This window comes from Nanorana parkeri, unplaced genomic scaffold (assembly GCF_000935625.1).
Source record: "Nanorana parkeri isolate BGI_ZX_2015 unplaced genomic scaffold, ASM93562v1 scaffold310, whole genome shotgun sequence".
Taxonomy (NCBI): domain Eukaryota; kingdom Metazoa; phylum Chordata; class Amphibia; order Anura; family Dicroglossidae; genus Nanorana; species Nanorana parkeri.
The window spans coordinates 1,207,171-1,224,885 of record NW_017306578.1 but is presented as its reverse complement, the minus strand read 5'-3'; the positions used below and the strand labels follow the sequence as shown (position 1 = coordinate 1,224,885).

At 41.0% G+C, this 17,715-nt stretch overlaps 1 protein-coding gene across 1 annotated transcript in view; it reads left to right on the top strand.

Moving 5' to 3' along the window:
• The window catches only part of FRAS1 (Fraser extracellular matrix complex subunit 1), a 269,028-nt gene that overhangs the window by 205,783 nt on the left and 45,530 nt on the right, over positions 1-17,715 (top strand). Inside the window, exons 45-51 of the mRNA XM_018557898.1 lie at positions 422-601; positions 4,283-4,407; positions 6,485-6,625; positions 8,708-8,935; positions 9,356-9,469; positions 11,052-11,202; positions 12,140-12,299. Of these exons, the coding sequence (XP_018413400.1) occupies positions 422-601; positions 4,283-4,407; positions 6,485-6,625; positions 8,708-8,935; positions 9,356-9,469; positions 11,052-11,202; positions 12,140-12,299 (1,099 nt within the window). The remainder of the gene's footprint in view (positions 1-421; positions 602-4,282; positions 4,408-6,484; positions 6,626-8,707; positions 8,936-9,355; positions 9,470-11,051; positions 11,203-12,139; positions 12,300-17,715) is intronic.

The window sequence follows — 17,715 nt, the reverse complement described above, 5'->3', positions numbered from 1 at the left end:
AATACACCCCCCTCGTCATCCTCCCCCGTCCCCCCGCAGATAAAGAAATCCCATCACCTGCACAATCCCTGGTGATCTAGGGGTTAATTAGTAAGGTCTGGTGCAGACCTTACTAATCCTTCCTTTCGGCCGGAGCTCAGTGCTGTCAGACAAGTGACAGTGGCATCATGATATTTTTGGGCAGCGCATTGTGTGCTATAAGCTGTTTTTAATGACATTTATCCTGAATGTGACAGGTTCCCTTTATTATTTCAAGCAAATTTCCAAGAGGTATCTAAAAGGCTAAAGCATTGCTGCAATTTATGCTGATACTTTAAGATGTAACTTTTTTTTTAACCTTTTATGCCTTACCAAGGCATTTATTGAGTGGCTTGTAAATCTGACTGCTAAGCATGGTTTGTTGTACTCATTATTCTTGCAGAGGACAGACAGCCGCCATCAATTACTGCCAACAAAGGTCTTACCTTGGACGAAAACTCCTGGAAGAAAATCACCACACAGCAACTGTCAGCCACAGATCAGGACAGCAAACCTAGAGAGCTTCTGTTTCACATCACTAGACAGCCTAGTCTGGGCCGCTTGGAGCACGTGGGTTCCCCAGGTATTGTCTCCTTCCCAGGCTAAAGTAGGCACCTACATTACAAAACACATTCTTAAAATGAGTTGTCTTAAATTTTGTACTGGTTTTAGATGCAACTGCATTGTCTGCTGGATGAATGTCTATCTCCATATTTTTGTTTATTTTTTCACTGAGATTCCCATTTACTGTCTAAAATTATTGATTTACTTGGTCTTTGTTGATTTTAAAGGTCAACTTTATCCAAAACTATGGGGTCTATTCACTAAGCTGCCGCAGGCAGCCGAGTGAAAGACCGACCTGAAGTGAAGTGAGCCGAACGCTTTTCGGCTATTCACTTCAGGCTGGTACGGCTGATTTCACCCGTTTATTGACTGAAATCAGCCATACATCGGGTGGCTTCACGTGGCTTCGGGTCGGCTGAACATGCTCACAAAAACTCTCCCGGCGATCCGGGAGTCTCCCGCTCCCGGCCGCCCAGGAGATAAACACTGATTTGCCCATTGGAATGCATTGCTAGATTCCTATTGGCTATTTCAATTTGCAGTAGCCAATAGTAAACTAGCATTGCACCCGCCCTCTGCTGCAGTTCTCCATCAGGTCCATCGGCAGAGGGCGGGTGCAATGCTAGTTTACTATTGGCTATTGCAAATTGTCCAGCCGTAAGATCACGGCTGGCTCCGCCCAGCTGTCAGAATCAGGGTGTCGGCCGGCCGCTCGGCCAGCTTCGGCTTTCAGCGCGGCTCAGCCAAACCGAGGCATATGCCTTCGGCTCGACAGAGCCGCTCGGCTAAGTTCGGGAGCTGTACGGGCTATTGTGACCGAAGGGGTCCTGGGGCCAAAGCTAGCCGGAGCTACGGCTAGATCCTTCGGCTGCTTCGTGAATAGACCCCTATATTTTAGTTTTGGATAATCCGCAGTGGATTAAATGACCTTCAGGTCGGTTATATGTCTGAGAAACTCCAGTATTGTTACTATCTTGCAGAATTTTGTGTCTCCAGCCCATCCCACTTGGCAATAACAAAGGTGCCTCTCAAAGAAAGACATCCAATGATGTGTTCATGCTGTATTATGCAGAATACATCAGGCATACCTTGTCCCCGAGCGGCACCATATCCCATTCTCTGTCCACTCTGTTCAGCTGCAGGAAGTGAAGAACATGTGGGGATATGTAACTCCCTCTCCTTTCTCTCATGTGCTGTCCAATGTTGTCACATAGGGGAAGGGAGAGAGTCCTTAGTCCTGTTTATGCTCTGACAAGAGCAACTTTGAGCTTACATAGGGCCTCCTGTCCCCATGCTTAGTGGCTGAGTAAAGCAGAGGGTTAGAGTAGCGGAAGAGTGAAGGAAAGGTGAGATTCCTTTCAGTAGTGAATACTAATAATGCTAATTATGTTGCTTGACATACTAACGAACTCCATTGGGAGCATTAGTACATCTGTATTTAAAATACAACAAATAAAATGTGGTGCAAAGCAGTTAAAATCAGAACTTGCTTTCAGAGAAGTTCTGCTATAATAAATCCAACGGCCTGCTGTTCGCCCCACAAATGACAGCTGGACGGAGCCATCCGTGACGTCACGGCCGGCTCCGCCCAGTTATTCTTTGGCCGGCACCTGCTAGAAGACTCTAGCCGGTGCCGGCCAATAGGAAACAGTTGGGCGGAACTAGCTGTCATCGCTAGCTCTGCCCATTTTTTTTTCTTCACATTCTTACACTTGTTTTCTGTTCAGTACCTTGGAGTAGAATAGCCGAGCCGAATTCCGCTCAGTGGCATTTGGCTATTCACTCAGTGACGTTCAGCCTCTATGAGAATAGGGGCGAACAGCAGCGAGTGAGCTGCCAAAGCTTCGGCTCAACCGATCCAGATGTTGGATCGGCTGAGTCGAAGTCCCTCTGCACTTCGGCTCAGCCGATGTAAGGCTGAAATCAGCCATACGTTGTTCGGCTCTGTTCACCCCGGCTTGGTCATTCACTCGGCTGCATTCGGCAGCTTTGTGAATAACCCTGTAAGAATTTAGATCAGACATTTCAGGGTTTGAATTTTCCAGGCAGAAAAGTCTGGAAAGCTACATTTGCACTAAGCACAGTCATAGAGGATAATGGCTGCCCTGTGCACACATGACAAATGTAATATTAAATTAAATATTATATACTAGGGTCCAGCTTGCACAGCTGTACAGAGAATGCTCGATATTTGCAAATGTAAACACTGCCCTTCCACTGGCTGGGATGAGTCGATGCATCTAAAGTCTGATTACCTGGGATGTTTGCAAACTTAAACCCTGCCCTTCCACTGGCTGGGATGGGTCAATGCATCTAAGATCTGATTACCTGGTTGTAATATGCACAGGGCTGATTGTATTTTTTCCACAAATATTCTCGGAGCGCCGCACACCGGAGCAGCAGTGACGTGACGCTCGGCGAGGTAAGTAAGAAGACGCGCTGGCGCTGACTCGAGTATAAGCCGAGGGGGGCACTTTTCACCCAAAAAAATGGGCTGAATATCTCGGCTTATACTCGAGTATATACGGTATACAAAGGGGGGCATTTGGCACTTTCTCTGCAATTGGTTAGGTATGTGCCAGGCATGATCATTGCAGATGAAAACAGTAGATCAAGGCAATACAAAAACCAGATTAGGGTGTGTTTGTATGTGTAGCTTTTTCATTTAACCCCTTCGTGACGGGAGACGTACACTGTACGTCCAGCCACAAAGGGACCAAATGACTCGTCACGTACACCGTACGTGACAAGTTATTTGCTGCACTAGAAGGCTGCTAACCGCTGAGAATCAGCGGTTACCTTTCAGTAATGGATGTCTAACTATCTAGAGATCCATTACTGAAAGGGTTAACCTTTTTCAGACACCCGATACCTTAATATCGGGTGTCTGAGAGTCACAGCAAAGCGGTCGGCTTTTGCCGGCATTCTGACAGCTCGTATAGATCGAGAGATATCTCTCTCAAGCTATACTGGCTTTTTTTTTTTTTATCTTTTGACTTTCAAGAATAGATACAAAATGTTATGTATTAGACACATAATGTATCTATTCTTGAAAGTAGAATGTTTAAGTTTTCTGAAACATTCACTGACAGCTGAATCCTGAACTGCTGCAGGATCAGTGTCACTAACTTATTATCGGCTGTTCTGAAGTTTGAAGCAGCCTGATAATAAAAAAAATGTATTAATTTATCAAGCAGTAATAGTGAGATTAATTCACAATGACTGCCTGATATAATTAAATAAATAAAATTTGTCAGTATAAAAAAAGTGAAAAGTGTAAATAAATTAAAAAAAATAGTGAAAAGTGTAAAAAAATTAAAAATAAGGGACAAATAAATGAATGTATGTATTGCATTTTTTTTTAGCTGTGCTGGTTTTGTTAAAAAAAAATACTACAAATCAAAACTGGGAAAAAAAGTTTTTTTTTACGTTTTTTCCTCTTTTTTTAATTTGTATTTGTCCTAAGTGAGGCGTTAGACACACATATGTGATATAAATATATAGCCCTATCTGTCCTCTAAAAAACAATATATAATATGTGTGGGTGCACTTTGTAAGAAAGTATATTACTGACGTGGAAGAATCACACAGCAAAAATGTCAAAAGTGTGTCAGTCATTTACGAACAGAAACCAAAAACAAGCTCAGTCATGAAGGGGTTAAATAGCAAACAATAACATTCCTTGGCTTCTCTTTTGCAGGTATAAAAATTAGCAGCTTCAGCCAGGCGGACCTGGAATCACGAAGCATCCAGTATATTCACACTAGCACCGAGGAGAAACATGCAGATGATTTCACCTTCACTGTCTCAGATGGAGTCAATGAGGTAGAAGCAAGTCTTGCTGTGTTTTATGTTTGTGATATCACACAGGATATGCGAATATTATTCTAGAATCATATTTTGAGACAGATTTCCCTAGGCGCATACATGCACCTCACAGTTTCCATTTTCCTCAGTTTATTTAGCATTCATTTGTGTAGACAGGTTAAGTGGATTCAGCTCATAGTCCTCAATATTTTCATATGCCTTCTGCCTGGCATATTGTTATGCTTCCATACATGAATATTGCAAGATATATTTAAGACAAACGTATAATCTTTCTAGCCTTATAAGAACATTTTTACAGGTACAGTTTAAAGGGTCACTATACATACACTATACACTCCATACCTAGAGGCACCGAAAGATATACTACTTCCCTCCCAACAGCCAAATGCAATGCTGATGAGAGAGCTATTAAAGTAAACCCTGTTGCTTTGCCCTGCTAGTATGGCAGGGTTAATAAACTAAATTATATTTTTATTTGAAGAATGATTATTAATATTTAAGAATATTAAAAAATATAGCAGGGTTGGACAAATGAAAGCAGAATTCGGGAGCCAGATGCGGCAATTTAAAAGCCAGCAGGCTCTTTTAAAGAAAATCTGTGCCGGTAATAAAATATGTAGTCTTCTAATGCTGACTTCTCCTTTTATAACTACTGGTTATATAAATTATTTTCCAAAGCAAGGCAATACAAAACAGGAGCAGCAAGACAGATTAGGAGACCGATCTTTACTCCAAGCTTGATTCATAAATTCCCCCTCTGCTGCTCTGAAGTAGCACTGTGATAATATAAAATCTACCCTGACCTCTTCTTAACTGGATCTGTTTGATCCACAGTGGTAAATTTGTCACATACAGTACCCTTTGCTTAAAGGAGAATTATGAGGCGAATGATTTTCACTCAGCCTCATAATCTGAGCCGACCTGCGACAATGAAACTGTGTGTCAAACTCAAGGCCCAGGGGCCGAATCCGGCCCACCAGGCCATTTCCTAGACTTCTACTTTCAGATCAGTGAGACTGTCACAGGTCAGCTCAGTAGATCGGGAAGTGAGCGAACACATACCATCGCTAGCTCACTTCTCGATCTATCCCTGCAGGGATTCCCCCTCACCGATCCTCCAGCACTGACTGGCGGAACGGACGGGGGAGGGGGCGGGTACAGCTGGCTCTGCCTCTAGATAGGCAGAGCCAGCTATCACTCACACAGCTGGGTGGATCCAGACAACATTGTTGGGATCCGTTCTGGCTGCGGCGTCTCAGTATACCGCGAGCTGTAGCTTTGGCTTGCAGTATACTGAGCTTTGGGTGACGGAAGGACGCTAGTGTGTGTCCTCCCATTACCCTTAGGAGAATTATGGGGAAAAGCCCTGGCCCCATAGTTCTCCTTTAACTGTCTCAATTGGCTTCCCAGGAATTCATGTGCAGGGTTGCAAATACACGAAAACTGTTGGATATACTTTGCTAACTGAGAGGCAACTTGATTTGCATTAGATGTTCATAAGTTTGATGCTAAAGGGCAGGAAATACAGAACTTTACCAGCACACCTCGGTATAGTTATAATCTTGTCCTTTATTTAAATAAAGCAACAGACATCCGTTTGTGTAAATAAAGGACAAGATTATCACTATACCAAGATGTGCTGATGAAGATTTGTTGAAGCACCCTGCATAAACTGTGGGCAAGTCTCTAAGGCACATGTGTCAAACTCAAGGCCCAGGGGACGAATCCGGCCCACCAGGCCATTTCCTAGACTTCTACTTTCAGATCTAGGTATTAAGTTATTACTAAAACCAGTGATAATCGAATGCAGAGGCAATTATGATAAAGATTAAATACATTATATAGTCTTACAGATACCTTTAAGAGCAACCTTAATGTTGATGCGGCCCACGATTAAATTGAGTTTGACACCCCTGCTAAGGTGTATGATAGATAAAGTATGAGCTTCTCTGATGCTATTTTGAGTGATTGATGTCCCTGTAAGTATTTTTCTAAAGCCTATTGGCTGCTTTTGATAAGGTGGACCCTTATGACCAGACTGAGACTTTCTGGGTTCTTATTTTTTTTTTTCCAGGTGTCACAAACATTTTACATCACCATCAATAAAGTAGATGACTCATTGCCTGTAGTCCAGAATTCAGGAATGAGGGTACAAGAGGGCGTCCGGAAGACTATCACAGAGTTTGAGTTGAAAGCCGTTGATGCTGATACTGAGGTATGAGAATATTGACTGCTATAAGTATAACTTGTGACATTTTAGGCATTAGCTGCTTCAGATATTGTATAGTTTTAATATGTAAACCATTATTGAAGACTGACACAATCATTTTTATCTGTTTTACAATGATTTGTAACAATAATTTGGTTCTCCCTTATCAACCTTGCCAGCAACAACAGACTTAATGGAAACTATCTTGTGTAGTATTGAACAATCTATTAAAGGATAAGAAAACAGAACAGCAGTGAGCTAGAACAGCAGGGAAAAAGTGGATGTGTTGCCTGCAGTGACCAATCAGGGAGTTTTTTTTTCACATCCACATTATAATTGACAGCTTGAATCTGACAAGTCATTATGGGCAAACTTTCCATTGCTCTCTTTATATATAACAGAGATGGCAGTAACAGCCTCGCTTTTGGGACAAACAGAACCTTTGTGCAGTATTTTGGTATTGTAAGGTAAATAGGACTGTCTAAATACTGGCCTGACTTTAATGTTCCTGGCTTGACACCAAAGTAGAAGTCATTGTATATTAGGATTGTAGCACTGGAGGTCTCAAGTATTGGAAAAAAAGCCACTAGATTTTTCTTTCACCCTTCTTAACCAGCTACATGCACGTAACAAACTGCAAAAAAATAATTTAACAAAACTAGAAAATATGTTCACTCATGGGTATGGGTAATATTGAAATGGTCATATTAATGAGAAGTTCCCCGTTATCTAGCAGCTGCCCATTCATAAAACAGTGTAAAGGCAGCACTTGGAAAATAGTAAACTGTTGTTTGGGAACTAATGCCTTATTACATCTCTGATTTTACTAAACTGAACTGTTTCATCATGCAACAGATTTAAGTGCACCACTTTTCCCTAAAGACTGGCTTCACGCTATGTTTTATGAAAGGGAAGCTCATGGATTATGGGTTGAATTTCAGTGAATAACTGTTAGAGAATACTGTAGCTGTAATATTTCCTTTTGGTTAACAATGTAATGCTGAATGATAGGGGTTGTAAAGTGCGGCCCAATATCCATTCAGGGAAAGTGGAGGTGTTGTTGGATCAACAGAAATGTGGCAGGTATGTATTCATTTTGAAGTGGAAGACTGTCAGCTGCAGAGGGGACAGTGAAAGAGGCACAAAGGACAGTAATGTAGTAGCAGGTTATTCCAGGACAATAAAGGTGATGTCACTATTAACATGAAGTGAAGCTAAAGCTGATGGTTGAAGAGTGTATTACATGGGAGTGTAAGTGGCTGCAGGAACACGCCAGTGAGGTACTGTAGGTGAGGCAGCCTGTTATATTTAGTGTATAATACAAACCTGGGACAGTGCAGTTTATATGGATGTTTTTGTAGGAGTTGTAGAGACAGGAGTTAACAAATATCATTATGAGGATAGTATAGTTGTGAGCAGAAAATGTGAGTAACGGCTGCAAATGTTACTATCTAGGTTTAATACTATATATAGAGCACGTGTTTTTTTATTGTTGTTTCATAGGTTGTTTTGTTTAACCAAAATAGATGGAAAAAAGGATATGTGTAGTTGTCCATAGTAACCAATTAGGTCTTTGCAAACTTAGTAAACATTTCTAGAAATGTGACTTCTGGAGTCTGACTTTTTTGCTTAATGTACCTTCACATTTTTTTCAGTACAGTCTGTATCCATTACCTCGTTATTCTATGTACAGTAGTCTCTTATCAGATTCATAGCAGTCTATATACTGTATATTTTCATTTTAGACTTTGTTGAATGTCAACGCTAGTAAAGGAGAGATGAGACAAGAATGCCCCAAACAAACGTAGGTGTGAGACAGCAGAGGCGCCCAGGTGGAAGAAATTAAATGATCATGTTTCTTCAATTTAGACTATTGTTCCATGAAACCTACACATAACTATCAGTCTCAACATGTTTTGTGGCTCTAAGATGGTTACTTGTTCAGGAGGGTGTGATGAGACACTTTAAGAAGAGTATTAGCGTCTCCCGGCGTGAGACAGTATAGCTAGTGATGTTTAAGTGCTTGGTCTCATAGCATAACCATATCTACCTCAGTTTTCGATAAGTGCTCCTGTTATTCCTTAACAGGCAGAATCAGTCATATTCACCATTGTCCAGCCACCTCGATATGGTGTGATTGAACGAAGCACCAATGGACAGAGCTACCGCAAGGCCTCCACTTTCACAATGGATGACATTTATCAGAATCGTATCAGTTACAACCATGATGGAAGTAATACTCTTAAGGACAGATTCTCTTTTACTGTGTCGGATGGAACCAACCCATTCTTCATTGTAGAGGAGGGAGGAAAGGAAGTAAGTAACTGGAATTAACTATTAATATGGGGAAAATTGTCTGTAGTTTTTATTAGTATTCCTATATACCAATATGCTTTAAGATTATACGCCACGCAAGTCACAGTTGTCATAGGTTATTATTTTGTGTGAGAATAGAATTATAATGATACAGAAAGAAAAAAAAAACACGAAAAAGCAATAAAAACATTCCACCTATTTTACTGTTATTGACCTTTTGGAAATGAAAGTACTTTGTCATTCTAGATTGCTTTTATCTATAGATGTATGCACATAATATTATTTTATTGTTTAACCTACTGTTGTTTTATTGTTTATTTTATTGTTTAACCTACTGTTATGCTGTTTATTCTTCATGGCTGCATCCATGCTTTGCCTTCAAATACAAAAACAATAAAAAGTGTTCATTTATGGTTTCAGATAGTAACAGCAGCTCCTCAGAGATTTAAAGTTGATATCCTCCCCGTGGATGATGGGACACCTAGAATTGTCACCAATCTGGGTCTCCAGTGGCTGGAGTACATGGATGGCAAGGTACTAACATTTATAGATATATTTATGGAAATCATGTTTGGTATGGGATTAGGACTCTTGTTCTGGGATTCATTTTTCCAATAGGCCTATGTGCCTTGGGTTTGTATGTCTCATTGGTGTGGGTGTCTTCCAGGTGTTCATTATCTGTCTTAAGGTGCCCATACACTGTACGATTATTGTACGATAATCGCGGGAAATCCCGCGATCGTACGATAATAGCAAAGTGTATGGAAGGTGTGGGACCGATCGCACGTCTTCCGTCGAACTAGTACGCTGGAAAACGTTAGTGGCGTGCTCGTTTGACAACTGCGGAGCGGGCCGGTGTGCGCGCACACACACTGCCCATTCAGCATTTCAGTCATCGTAAGCCCGCCCCTCAGCGGGGCAGGCTTTTGATGATCGCAAGTACGATCTGCCTGTCCAAGATGAGCAGATTGTACAAGCTTTTAATTAGCTTACAACCATCGCAAAACAAAAGTGTTGCGATGGTTGTAAGGTGTATGGGCACCTTTACAAGTATTAGATTATACATTTGGAAGAAGAGACGGATGCGTATGGTTCTGTATAGTCTGTAAAGTGTAATATATAGCATTTAGAAAAATAGTAGATGAGCATTTGCCTTTGTGCCTTATGATTTCTTCTTACAAACATGGTTACTTCTTTTCATATGTAAGTTATACATGCACTCAGCTGTGTTGTTCTCAGTAATCTTGCACTGTGTTCAGCTGCGTAAAATCAAAGTAGAGAATTTTGTGTTTGTACTCATGTACTCATGTAAACACATGTACGTAGGTACATGGCCTTACAGAACAAGACTTTGTTTATGGATGCAAACATTTTACAGACCTTTCCGCATCTAAACACGTGTAATTGGAAGCTCTTGAAGTGCTCTTAGATGCATAGATGAGTAAAAATGTATATGACTAAAATTTATTTTCTGACAAAGCGGCAGATGCTGCAGTACATGTAGAGTCCTTGTCTATCGGTCATACTCTATACCTTTTGCATATTGGCAAGACCTTGGGGTTAGCACCACCATTCTTACGCATATGGTTGTATAACTCAGGTTATATTTCATGCTTGGAGAAATAGGGGCTCACAGCACATATTTATTTATATATTTTAGATTTATCTGGTATTTATGTATTTGGCATTGAGTGTTTTGTTGACTTTCGTGCTGGATCACATTTGCATGGTGCTCTTATTGAGATTCTTTCTTTGCTAATGCAGTGATCTTATTGGATATTGGAGGATTGTGCTTTTCATGGGGGCATGTTAAATGTTTTTATTTTAGTGTGAATGTGTGGAGGAAATCTTATTCATCATCATCAGCTGTGATGATGTTATTGTGGTCAGCATGAGAGGCAGCATACCATAACGGTCACAGTTAGTACCTTGTAGTATTTGTGCTCACGAGATGTCAACCTTCTTAAGATAGGTCTGTGAAGGTTCGTATAGTCAGAAGATGACTGTCCTGATGATTGCAATATCAAGGTGTGATCCCAAACTGAAGATCACTATGCATAAACTTATCATTGTCTGTCTAATAAACATGGGTTTCGGTGTTGTTTTTCTTACACAGGCTTCTAATTATATTACAAAGAAGGAATTGATGACAATAGATCCAGACACAGATGACAAACAACTTATTTATGACATTTTAAGTGGACCTACCCATGGATATTTGGAGAACAAGCTAAAGCCTGGTGCTACCCTCTCATCCTTTACACAAGGTATTATATGTTAAAGGTACACCATAGTGTACTGTGACAAAATCTTTGCGCTAATGATACAAAATGTATCTAAAATAATTTGTTTGATATGCATTTTTGGGCTTTTAAATTCTCACTATACTTTACTTTTATTAAAGAAGAACTTTAGAAGAAGGCCAAACCTTTTCTCAACCTTTGCAGTGGGCTACCCCTGTACTGCAAGGATTAAGTGCTTGTTTACTGTATGTTTAGGTGCAAAAATAAAAAAAGTTATAGTCACATGAACCACGCAGCCAGTTGACAAATAATTCCTTCCAGCCTTCACCTCCCCCACTGCAGTGATGGTATGTCCTTTTGTGTCCTCATGTCCTATATGCAATGTATAAGACATGATGACTCACAGACCTTAGACCACTGCAGCAGAGGGCAAGAGAGGCTCCAGTAACTGGTCTAACAATAAGGCTCCGAGGATCGGTTGGGAATTATGCGGTTATGTGAGTTCTGCTTTAATGCACTTCATATCTAGGTATAGCTTATGTAATACAGGCTTTGTCTGTAGTGCTGTTTATTGTCAGACTAGACAGACTTCCATAGGGAGAAATAACAGTAAAGCAGCAATCACTGTGTTGCACTGCTAACCAGAAAGCATATCCTGAATTTATAGTAAACAAATATTGCTGCCTCCATACACTATGCACGTAAATATTTGTTTGAAACATTTTTACTTCTAGTATTAAGATTGTGAATTAAAGGCTGTTACACACATCTGAGAATATAGTTGCATTTATGATTTGATTAGAATTTGCCCATGTATTTTCTTTTTTATATATTTATTTATAAATGGTGTGATATGTTTATGGTGTTTACCATGCTATTTATACATAGTCTTCTGTTTTCTAAAAATGCTAAAATTATTGACTATGGATCATTTGAAATGTTATTTTTTGTTTCCTTTTAGAGGAAATAAACCTTGGCTTGATCCGTTATATTCTGCATGAAGAGAAGTACAAGGAAACCATGGATAATTTCAAGTTTCTTGTGAAGGACAGTAAACCAAATGTGGTCAGTGACAATATGTTCCACATCCAGTGGTCTCTGATAAGCTTCAGTCATATAAGGTATGCCTGTTCCTGGACCCGACTGTTTTCAAAATTTGGCTGCTTTTCACCACTACACATGTTATAATAGAATTCAGTTTGACTGTTTTCTACACTTTTTAAAAGTTAAAACTAGTAAAACACGTTGTTATTGATCAGTAAACAAATAGTTTACAAAGTTACAAATAGAAATATGTGTACCTGTGCTCATGTAATTTCTCTGTTTACTTCCCAGTGGCTAAGTCCCGTAGGGGTTGATCAGATTTAATCTTATGCCTGTGAGGCCAAAATTGTTACACACTGGATACCAGGTCAAGTCAGTTGGACTGGGGAGGCTTTTTGGTAATAGGCTTTGTATTTTGTAACCCACCTAGTTGTTTGGGAGCAGGTTTTGGAAAGAAATCAATAATTATGATGCTTTTTAGATTTTTATTACACAAGGTCTGCCCCTATACATACATGCAGTGATTGTTCACAATACTAAATATTTTGATGCAATCTTGGGAAACACTCATTATTTTTGGATCTCATCGGACCTTTCAGTAATTCAGCGCTGTCTGGCTCCGTGGTCGCTGGGCCCCCCTCTTCTTCCGTCCCCGGGCCCCACCTCTTTCAATGGACGGGCCCGCCTCCTTTTACATCACTGGCCTCACCTGCTCTTAGGTCGCTGGCCAGTGATGTAAGAGGAGGCGGGGTTGCTCTTAGGCGCCTCCTCCACTGCGGCGGTCCGAGAACTCGACGAGTTCGAACTCTCGATCGAACACCGGTGAAACCGGCCTTTTCTGCCGCAGCTGCTGGCTGTCACTGCCACAGCAGCTGCAGAGCTGTGTCAGTGACGGCCAGCACACTGATATGCCATAGCGACTCAGGCGGCCCACACGCATCAGAGGGATGCCCTGGCCGGGCCCCCCTGTGGCCGGGCCCCAGAGCGGCCACAGGGGGGTTGTTACGCCACTGATATACATACATACACACACAAGTATTTGCAAACACAGCCAAGAACTACACAGGCACCAGGATTTAAATGACTGTGTCATATTTGAGCCAGCAACTTAAACCGGGAGGTAGTTGCTGACCCTGGGTGATCCCTGAACAAAGATGGCTCTGTCTTTCAGGAGAGAAGTCAGTTGAAGGCATTGTCATGGGTAGTAATGTGATCTCTGTGAGTGTTATCAAATATCTGGAAGTGTCACACTTACATGTTGTTTAGTATATTTACTTAAAGTGTATGTTAAGCCAAAACCCTTTTTTCTAATTTTGAATGGAGTGGAGAAGGATTACAACTCATGTCAAGTTTTTTTTTTCTTCTGTCTGTTAGAGCTCTGTTAGATCTGTGACTCACTTCCTGTCCTGCTGACAATGATTTCACCAGAGGAAGTGAGGCGAAATCTGCAACAGGGACAAAGAGAAAAATAAAAACAAGGGTTCTAGCCCTCCCTTACTCCACTAAAGAAAAGCATTTTTATTTCTGTCGCTAATGCTGATGGAGAGTTATTTTCACTCTCTGTCTGATGAAAAGTTTTTAACAAAACATAAAGTGAGGGTAAATCTGTCTACCTGAGCCCCAGATAGCAGTAAAACTTGTTGGGCGTTCTAAATCTTCCTACTCCATTCAATATTAAGAATACAATTCTGGCTGGACATACAACTTTAAAGTGGAACTATACTCAATTCCCCTCTAGCGATGTGAGCTCTGCTAGCTTCAAGGTCAGTGCCAACGTCTTTCCTGTCTGTCTTTTCTTCTTCCGTGTTCGGGATCTTTGGCCATCTTGATTGATTGTGCCGGGATGATGCTACTCCCGCACATGTGCAGGAGTTTGTTTATCCCAGCATACACTGAAATTGTACTGTACACTGAGGAAAAGACAGGTAAGAGTCATTTTTTTGCAGAAGAGACATAGTATGTTTTTTTGTAAAATTAAAAGCCTGCCTGGTTACTTAAATTTATACTTTATCAAGGAAAATATATCTGATTCTAGATCTTTAAGTATGATGCACAGCTCACTCCTCTCTATTCTATCACCACATTCTAGAAAGGAGATGGTCTTTTGATTGGCAGCACTTTTCTCACTGTCTTTGCACTTTCCCAACACAAAACAAGTCTCCCCATCCAGTTCTAATGCCTGCGCTGATTCCTGTGAGAGCGCTCCCTCTACATTCCTGTGACCTCACTTGTGTCTGGAAAGTGCAGAGACAGTGAGATAAGGGCTGCCAATCAAGAGGCCGTCTCCTATGTAGAACGTGGCCATGAATGAAGAGGGGGGAGCTGTCGAAGTCTGTATCACAGTTTCAACTGCACACATGAACATGAGATAAAAATCAACATACACTGTGGGAGTTCGGTGACTGAGCTGTGAAAAGTAATACAAGGTGAGACTTCTTCTTTGAGTGAAGACGAGATATCTGGAGGTTCTATGCTGTCCTATTCCCCTGTGACTGGTCAGTTTTAGAAGTACACTACAGACACCCAATGAGGAGACAGAATGAAAGATAAATTGTAATCAAAAACAGAAGCGTTTGTAAACCATGCACTGCTTTTGCATGAAATATTTTCATACTTCTCACATATTTATTAGACAATGAGAGATACATAATGCAGTAATGCCCACAGTTGTTATGCAGCACCGTTCTTCACCTCACCTTCTTGCGTGTTTCTCTTCTGATAAAACCAGCTTGTTAGGAATCACAATATGTGTTTCTGATGCTTGAATCAGTCATTTGTCAAGGAGATAAGACAGAATGCAGAGAACAAAGTAACAATTTAATAGAGATGTCTGCTTTAACCTTTAGTTAGAAGGCACTCGAATAAGTTTGAAAGAAAACAGTTCATTGACTCAGGTGTGCCTTTATTTGCGCTTACCTGACCTCTCTGTATTGTATTTTCTGTGTCTCCAGTAATCCATATGTACACTCTCGCATGGACCCTTTTTACTTTCTTTGTATTCTAACCCCTATTTGATTTTTCAAAAAAAATCAATTGTGTTAAAAAACATCGAAAGGTTACCCCTTATCTTTATATGCCTTACAGTCTATAACATGAAATACTTCTTTAGAGTGGTATGAGAAAAGGAATAATAGTAAAGGACTTATTCATTTTAAATATTTGGAGTGCTGGTGACCTATTCTTCCAGCTATAGAGGAATACATCAGATCCTCTGATTATAGTATAATGTACTATTGCTGCGATTTGCTGAATTCCTCTATAGCTGCTGGTATTCTGCACGGTGCCGCTTTATAATGTACTATATTGCACACCACACTTTTTTTTTTTACTTCCACCGCTCCAAGCTTGCTCCCGTGATGGACTACAATCTCAATACAAACTAGTAGTCCATCACTGGAGACTTTTTTTTTTTAATCCGATTAATCGATTAATCGAACTTAATAATCGGCTAACTAATCGATTATGAAAATAATCGTTAGCTGCAGCTCTAATAGAGTTATAACATGGGAGTGTAAGATTTAGCATAGTGTCATAGCTATGTGGACCTAGATGACATAATTGTGCAATGTGCATTCATACTAGCAGCTTCCATATTAGGGATTAGGAATCCGATGTTATACATCTGCCTGTTTACTTAGCCTCATTGATATACATTATGCAGTAAATCAAGCAAATAAGGCTCAGGCCACCAGGGCCACATGTCTAAAATATATTGAAATCATATGTTCTCATGTGCATATGCATTTGTGATGGCCTTTTTTTAATCTGATTTTACATTCCTAAATTGTGCAGCTGATTGACAAATAGTTTCTGATAGTACACATAAATTATTTTCTTTTATGCATGCTTTCTTAGTACCTACAGTCATATGAAAAAGTATGTACAGTACATCCCAGTTGTTGACTTTTTCAACTTTGAAACATTTGAACAGGCAAACATTAGATCTTGATTCGAAAAGTGACTACAGATAAAGGTGATACACTTGAACAAATGACACATAAAATTGACGTGGTGTAGTCTTTTTCATGATATAATTTAGCAAAACTGCATATTTGTCTTATGAAAAAAGCAAGTACACCCCTATATTTACCACAAAACTAGAATCCAGTGTTCCAGATTAGGTGCCAGTGCTTACAACCTCCTTAGGGAGTGTGAAGGTATAACCCGTCTCATTTAAACCTCAGGTATTTAGGATCTGGTGTTCTCTTTGCAATAGACATGTGTGGTATCAATACACAAAGTTTAATAGAGCCCTCTAAGACCCACAGAAAGATGTTGTGAATACCAATGAGTGTGGCAAGGGATTTTAAAAGATCAGCAATTGATTTGAAATTAATCATTCCACTGTAAGAAAAATAATCTACAAATGGCATACATTTCAAACTGCTGGAAATTTGTCACAACTGGCTGACCCAGCAAATTCAACAGAATATGTTTGATGCTTAAAGCAACACAAAACGCTCCGCTTTTTTCTCCTTATACACATCTACACATTGCACTTTCTCCAAAGCCACATTTATTTATGTTTTAAAATAAAGTCTTACTCTTTTAATCCCTTTAGAAAGTCTGCTGTGTTCGCTCCTGTTGCTCTTCTCTCCCCACACACTTCCTGTCCCTGAGCAACAGCCTTGCATATTGATTCTGGTCACGTGCACATCTTTCTTTGCCTACAACTTCCATGAGGCAGAGAGGAATCATCTCTCATTGCACACAACTGCCTCCTCCTCCCTCCCCTCACTATACACACTGTGACAGTGTGTCAGGGTACCTTGCACAAGCGTCCTCATACCACATGTAGGTACCAACGCAGGATGACCAAATGAATATGTCCACACTGGATAGGGTTATATGCACACAGTTTATTTGTTACAAAGCAAACAGAACTACAAACCCACTCAACCCCCCACACCCATGGTTGGGACAAACACACCTACAGCCAGGGGAACAGCAACAAGGAGGGGTAACAGGACTGGTCAGGTACAAGCCGGGTCGTTAACAGGAGGGCAGCGCGGTACAGGAACAGGATTCAAGGAGAGTGGTCGGGTAACAAGGCGGGTCGTTAACAGGAGGGCAGTGCGGTACAGGAACAGGATTTAAGTAGAGTGGTCGGTTAACAAGCCGGGTCGTTAACAGGTTTGCAGATAGGAAGCAGGGTTCAGGAAGCAGGGTTCAGGTTCCAAGGCACAGGACATGGGAGTCAGACAGGTGCAGGCGACGCAATACTGAGCCACCTTCCTGACTGCAGGGAGGGGCTAATTACCCTCACAGGAAGCACCAGGTGATGGGATGATCAGTCACAGCCTGGGCACACCCGCAGGTGAGTACTGGAGCTGCAGGTTTCCAGCACAACCCAGTGGTGGTCTGGTACCTGGCAGTTCCTGGCTGCTGGAGACACCCGCAGACGAGCACAGGAACTGCAGGACCTCGCTCCAGCGCCACCTGGGGGTGGTCTGGATCCTGACACAGTGTGACTGCTTGTAATCTCCTCTGCAA